The 7,308-nt window shown below is 41.6% G+C and overlaps 1 protein-coding gene across 1 annotated transcript; it reads left to right on the top strand.

Moving 5' to 3' along the window:
• Positions 1 to 285: 285 nt before the first annotated feature.
• Positions 286 to 7,041, top strand: colec10 (collectin sub-family member 10 (C-type lectin)). Its single transcript, XM_028985904.1, has 6 exons — positions 286 to 400; positions 1,360 to 1,431; positions 4,450 to 4,521; positions 5,683 to 5,736; positions 5,830 to 5,925; positions 6,623 to 7,041. The coding sequence occupies exons 1-6, from the start codon at positions 286 to 288 to the stop codon at positions 7,039 to 7,041; spliced, it is 828 nt and encodes a 275-aa protein (XP_028841737.1).
• Positions 7,042 to 7,308: the final 267 nt, after the last annotated feature.

Genomic DNA, 7,308 nt, shown 5'->3' with positions numbered 1-7,308 from the left:
AGTACATAAACAGTAATTCCAGCCAAACCGCAGCGAACTGTATTTGTTCTATTTATGTGCATTTGTATTATATTACTCTCAGAAGTACTTTCCATTTAACAGAGGACTCAAGCAGTAGACATTTTCATTGTGTTTAAAGGCATCCCAGTGAGAGCAACGTCTGATGGAAGAGGGAAAGGGAGCGTGCGATCTGGACAGTGTTGTTTGACAGGCGACTGATAAGCCGTGGCGAGCAGACGCAGGCCATCCTCTGTTCGCTCTCGGCCCGTTCACAAAACTGAGAACATGGATTCCCAGGCATCCAGCGCAAGGCTCCTCTGCTTTCTTATTTTATCCGGCGTCGTTTCTGACCTCGCCGCTACAGAGGTCTGCTCAAACACAATTCTGCCTGGATCAAAAGGTAACGTCTCGGCATAATTCATGCTGCCGGCCCACTGGCAGATTTATGGTTTGTAACGTTGTCATCAGTGAAATCTATTTTCGACTCACTGAAATTTATTTGAGCTTTTAAGTTGAAAGACATGTAATGCAAAACTCTTAAAAAAAAACATTTAAAACCTTATATAAAATAAGTTACCTTATTTAACCTATTCATTTATTTATTACTTACTTAATTTGATTTCTATAGTGATGATATAATTTAGTAATGGTAGTTTATAAAGTATTAAAAACTTACATGAGATCAAAAGACTATTATCTGTAAGATCTTAATAACATGTTATAAATAATAACATCTAATAATTGAGCTGTAAAATATTTTTATTCAAGACGTGTAATGTAATGTAATTTGATGAGTGGGCGTGTACTATAATGATATGTATTCAGCCCTACACAATAACACTATGGAATCCAATGGTAATATTCATTTGAATATAACACGGCATTGGATGTGGATTGGTGAATATTTTTACAGGTATGTCAGACAAACCTGACTCAGCCAATTGCAAAACAAAACTTCTGCGGGATCAAAAAAAAAAAATTGTGTAAAATGGTGGAGTGAGGAAATGTTCCTCTCAAGCTTAACCCGGTGCCGGTAATTTTAGCTTTGCAGCCAGTCGAATGTCTGTCTGTATTTAAACAGCTGCCGACTCAAGGCCCTGCTTATTTTAATAAGATCCATCCCAAACATGCCTCTGTGGGATCACCCATCTTTTTTTAAATGTCAAAGGTCACCGCAAATTGTTTTGCTTGTGAAATTCTGACACTGTCATAACCCACATATACTGATTATCTGTTATTTTTGTTATCTTTTAAGTTATTCTTTTATTACATGGCAATGATAACGGTACTCTGACTAAGAGCAGAATTTGGTGGCAAAAGGGCGAGATTTGGCAACATCATCCTCTCTTCTCTTTAAAGGTGATGACGGTGCTGCTGGTGACGAAGGTGACCAGGGCAGACAGGGGAAGACTGGCCCTCCCGGACAACCAGGTCGCCCCGAGAACTTTTTTTTAAAACTTATTTTTGGATTTGTTGTTAAACACCGAGATTAAAGGGAAGTCATTCCGATCCGAGGGTATTTACAAGTCCTCAAAAATAGCAGGCGTGCTCCATGCAAATCATTTCATTTCAAAGGCCAGCAAACAGCGCAGTGGGCTGCGCTGACCTTGAATTAGACGTGAACATACAGAGTGGTTTTCATGACATCAGTGCTCTGGGTACAACCTACGGCAACCTACTGCAAATGACGTAGACACAGCCGATGGGTGGGACCACTCACGGACGGGTGTATGTGCCACCCACGTCCATTTTTTTTACTTTTGAAGGAAATTGGTCACACTTTGCGTTTACTGTCACTTGTTCTATTTCTGCACGCTGGGGGGAATGTGCTTTGGTCATTTCAATTATTTGCACCAAAAAAAGGAAAAAGAATCACGGGAGAATGAATTTGCACTTTTCGAGTATTTTCAAATAAGTGTGAGGAAAATAATTGAATAATTATTATATTTCAAATATTATAATACTGTTCGCACAGAAAGAGGCCATCGTATTGAAATACCTGAAGGCCATGAGCGACATCTCATCAACATTTCTGTAGGTCCAGTTTTTGTGTAGTTTAAATATGATATAACGCAGTTTCACAGAAAATATCACTTTCACCCCTCTGGTTCTCACTTCTTGATGCTGTACATAGACCCTTTTCTTGTTTTGTCTAGACCTTGAATGTAAGACAACAGCAAATATCCAGATTTATTTTGAGAGAAATATTTCGATATTTGTAATAAACCTGTGTAAAGCCTGAACCTGGGAAGGAAGCTCAGCGTCCATGATTACAGCTGCAGGGTTACGGGCAGCACGCTGCCTACAGACGCTGAGCTCTGAAAGGCCACTGGAGAGGCTGTGCTTGCCAGTCAGAGGGGTGCCCTTTTCCTGCCCTAAATGGGCGCATACAGCTCTGAATGTCAGTCGGCCTGGGCCAGACCGCTTCTTCCCTTGGGCAAAGTCGCGTCAGAGGAAAAGCAGACGTGCAAATTGCGGCCACGGGTCGCACTGTTGACCTGATGAGGGGAAAAAGTGGTGGTTTGTGCAGCAGTGTCCGCCCCGCTTTGACCAGTCCAGCCCAACTGTTTGTTATTTCGTTACGCTGAACTTGAGGAGGTCGGAAGAACAAGCGAAAGATGCCCCTTCTCTGTAAACGTTCTGTTCAAGTGCCTGAGAGGAACGAGCAGTGCTGCCAGGAAGTCCTGTCCAAACACACCACTGTTTGTTTGTCTGAGTGAAATAATGATTTTTACGTGCGCGTCTTCGGTTTTTTCGAGGCAGAACTTGAATTTATTTTTAGGCAGGGACTTGTTGGTGCCATCGTCCCCATGCATGAATAAGCCATTAAAGTCGCTGTAATCCCAATTTATGTTTCTGTGTTCTGTTTGTATTTTTTTCCGAGCTCTTTGACTGTCAGTGGAGCTTGACAAAGATGCAGTGTTCATCATTTTAACATCCCAACAGCTGACAAACCATAAGAACTAGCAACTCCAAGCCTGCTTCAATAAAAAGTTTCATAAGCCTCCCATGAATTAGTGAAAGTGAAAAATATATATATTCGTCTAAGACTTAAAAATTCCCGAGCATGTTATATTCTTGACAAGTTAGGCCTTATCAGGGCTCTTCGTTTTTTGTAACTTGAAATCTATAAAAACCGAATGAGAATTGCTGGTGTCTTCCTCTTTTAAGTCGCTTTGGATGTAAAGTAAAGGGGAAAAAAAGTGAAAGTGAAGGGATTGTTCATTTGATGCACAGCACACAGTGCACAACGAAAGTCCTCTGCTTTTTATTTATTTTTGTCCACCACTTACCATCACCCTTAGTGTGCAGTGGGCAGCCTTTTTGCTCAGCGGCACCTCAGTGGCACCTTGGCAGTTTGGGAACCTGATTATGGGTCCGCTTCCTTACCCGCTAGGCCACCACCGAATTAGCAGAGGAAATTGGTTTCTGCAATGAAACAGTGTCCATCACACCCTTTCAAAGCAAAAAAGCATGCTGTGCCATTATTACTGGAAATGAAGACGAAAGACATGCAAAGACAAAGGGTGTAAATAAATAATCTGCGGATATAAACAAAAGGGCATCAGTTCATGCAAAAAAAAAATGGAGCTGAAAAAAAAATTACAATATCAGTGGCCTTGATTGCATCCATTTTTAATAGCAAAATTGCAATGAATAAATAAAATACCAAGTGTCAAAATTGCTAAGAATTGTATTATTTACATGATTTGAGGTGATTTGAAAAAGGGCATATTCTAAGGAATGAAAACAAGGTCCTCAGTTACTATGTGAAGTCCCTCATACGTGGCTGGTCCCACATTTAAGGGGCATGTCTTTTCATAATATCTGGCTTTTCATAGCAAGCCTGTGTTTTTGTCTAGAATAAATAATGATCGTCAATGCACTTGCCGTAACAGACTTAAACCCTTTCAAATTCTAGAGGGTTCTGGCCATCCATCACCACGATTCTCGGATTCTTGGAAGCCCTCTTTTTGATTGCATGACATCACTGAATGGAAACACAGTCGTTTTACTATTGTTTTTTACAGACACGTTGGAAACAGTTTTGTGCAAATTAGTTTAGTGCCTTTCACAGCACTATCATGAATCCATCATGAAAATGATCATGATTTGCCCATCTGAGAGTTATAGCTGGCACGTATTCTTGTCTGTGTGAGAAGTCCAGATTAGTTGTTTCCCCGTTATTTTACAGCCCCTTTCAGCTAGATGTTTACCTTAAAATCCCCTAAAATCACTTTGAGGCTCATTTTGAACCCTTTACAACTACCACCACAAATATAATCCTGCGCTGCATAGTCACAAATAAAACAAACGGAGACATCTGCAAGAAAACTGCGATTGCTTCATTTATTTTACTATGGCTTCTGTGGTATTTTGAAAGGCCTTTATTGACATTTTAACCATGTAGCGGCCTGACTGTAGTGACACTCTGGTCTCTGCCCACAGGTCTGGCTGGTGAGATGGGAAGCCAAGGAGACCCAGGTCAGATGGGAAAGACCGGCCCGGCCGGAGAGAGAGGTACCTGCTTTTAAAAGGACAATTCGGCCCGAAAAACTAACGATTTGCTCTCATAAAGACTTAATCATATATATAGTGAATATCATAATATATAATAATGAATAAGTGATTGAATTTTTATCATGTAATTTAGCGAGCAACTGATAAATGATAAATAAAATGCATTATGCACATTTATGAAGACACATTATACTGTGTATTAATATGTGTTATAATTATATATGTGTAATTTAGTTTCTTTAACTACAAAACAATATAATCAATTGTGCCCTGTTCTTGCATATGAACAGGAAAGTATTGAAGAGCACCTTCAAAAATTCAGAAAAAAAAAAACGCATTTTGACTGGGACCCTCATTTATTCGATTGACGAACCGTATACATTTTTGACTGTGATATGTGATATGGGATGAAGACGGCTGTACCTGAGATAAACTCCCACCTCCCAGCCCATCCAACCTCAATGTTTGCAAAGTTCTGCCTCTCTGAGTTCATGTCCTGCATCGGACAGAGTATTTCCCATCATTATCTTCATGCGCCGCTGAGTCGCTTTTGGGAAGGGGAAGAACTGCTTGACGGTGGGCTGCACATGTTTACTCTGAGTTGCCCCATAACCAGGTGTCCTCGGCAGACTCCACTGGCTATCTGGGCCAAAAATCCTGTGCTCCACTGAACTCCCGAAAAAAAATGATGTTCTGTAGAACCACAACTTGACAGCACCGCTCCTGCCACTTATGGTGGCCATGCACGCAACACCATATTTCATAGAGTGCAAGTGATCACGATGCACTGTGAATGGGTGACAGTGACTCTCTGCTGTAGAGCACTGCCACCTAGTGGGAGGACACCATAACCAACACGACAAGTGAAATGCAGGGAGAAGTTTCAGAGGTGAACTAATTAACTATAAAGGTGAACTAAATAACCATTTGCAAGCAAATAATAGAACAGATTTTTTTTATAATCACCCAAATATATATCACTTGCTGGCCGAAACATTGTTTAAGAACCCTTAATGTGTCCCAGTGCTTGGAAGTCCTGATAAGGCTTGTTAATGAGTACAGAATTAATAGTCAATGATCAGTTAAAATGGATTCCTGGACATTATATCATAGAATGACAAGTGAAACGCAAAGAAGAACACTTGCAAATGTCGTTCACAGGGAACAAAGGAGACGCTGGTGCCCGTGGACCGGCCGGACTCATAGGAAAAACAGGTCACAGCAGACAACATTCGGCCCTTACAATGGCCTATGTTTGTAAAAAACAGGCACCCTGTGAAGTTAACATGGCAGCCATTTGTGTGCCAGGCACCACCTGCGACTGCGGGAGATACAGGAAGCTGGTCGGCCAGATGGAGATCAATGTGGACAAGCTGAAGAACACAGTGAAGTTTGTAAAAAATGGTAACATCAACCCATCTGCATCTTACATCTATGGGTTTAATACTAGAAACCTAGTAATGACTGATGTAATATATATATATGTATATATGTACAGAACAGGCCAAAAGTTTGGACACACCTTCTCATTCAATGTGTTTCTTTTATTATCATGACTATTTATGTTGATAGATTCTCACTGAAGGCATCAAAACTATGAATGAACACATGTGGAGTTATGTACTTAACAAAAAAAAGGTGAAATAACTGAAAACATGTTTTATATTCTAGTTTCTTTGCTCTGATTACTGCTTTGCACACTCTTGGCATTCTCTCGATGAGCTTCAAGAGGTCGTCACCTGAAATGCTTTTCCAACAGTCTTGAAGGAGTTCCCAGAGGTGTTTAGCACTTGTTGGCCCCTTTGCCTTCACTCTGCGGTCCAGCTCACCCCAAACCATCTCGACTGGGTTCAGGTCCGGTGACTGTGGAGGCCAGGGCTCCACTTTTTGTTAAGTACATAACTCCACATGTGTTCATTCATAGTTTTGATGCCTTCAGTGAGAATCTACCAACGTAAATGGTCACGAAAATAAAGAAAACACATTAAATGAGAAGGTGGGTTCAAACTTTTGGCCTAAACTGTAAATACACACACACACACACACACACACACACACACACACACAAATGTTCTGCTTAAATATTTCATGTGCTATGAAGTTGTTCTAGGCATCAAGGAGACAGAAGAAAAATTGTACCTGCTGGTGCGGGAGCCTCGGACCTTCCAACAGGCCCTGGTCAACTGCCGGAAGCGAGGAGGAGTGCTGGCCATGCCCAAGAGCCCGGACACCAACTCCCTGCTGGCAGCGTACATCAGCCAGGCGGGCCTCGCCCGCGTCTTCGTGGGCCTGCAGACCGTGGAGCAGGAGGGTGTGGGCGTGGCCGCGTTCGCAGACCGGAGCCCAGTGCAGGACTACAGCGCCTGGGCCCAGGGGGAGCCGCGAGGGGGCGCGGCCAACAGCAGCTGTGTGGAGATGAGTGGCACCGGCACGTGGAGCCAGGTTCTGTGCGAGGCCAGCATGTTCTATGTGTGCGAGTTTGCAAGGAACCGCACAGTCCCTGCCACACCCCTGCAGTGACGTCAAAACTCGGCCCTTTGATTCATTTCTGAAGAGTGACTTATGTTATTCAAGAGGTAGAAGGTATGTCACATATTTATTAGAGATCTAATAAATTATATACAAATTATATATATATATATAATACTTCCTGTTTATTGCTAAAAATAGATTAATAAATAAAATAGATTGAAAACACTAATTTGTTCTTTATACACCTTTATATATGTTTCTAGAACTTTTACCTCCAGAGTACAAAATATTCAGATGCCATAATAAACAACAAAA

This window comes from Denticeps clupeoides, chromosome 7, assembly GCF_900700375.1.
Source record: "Denticeps clupeoides chromosome 7, fDenClu1.1, whole genome shotgun sequence".
In the NCBI taxonomy this organism is placed as follows: Eukaryota; Metazoa; Chordata; class Actinopteri; order Clupeiformes; family Denticipitidae; genus Denticeps; species Denticeps clupeoides.
The sequence above is the reverse complement of the archived record's forward strand: the minus strand, read 5'-3'. Positions and strand labels throughout refer to the sequence as shown.

Coding starts and splice junctions, on each gene's coding strand:
- colec10 (XM_028985904.1), top strand. CDS start 286: ATGGATTCCCAGGCATCCAGCGCAAGGCTCCTCTGCTTTCTTATTTTA. Junction 5,737..5,829: donor CGGACTCATAGGAAAAACAG/GTCACAGCAGAC, acceptor TTTGTGTGCCAG/GCACCACCTGCGACTGCGGG. Junction 5,926..6,622: donor AGTGAAGTTTGTAAAAAATG/GTAACATCAACC, acceptor TGTGCTATGAAG/TTGTTCTAGGCATCAAGGAG.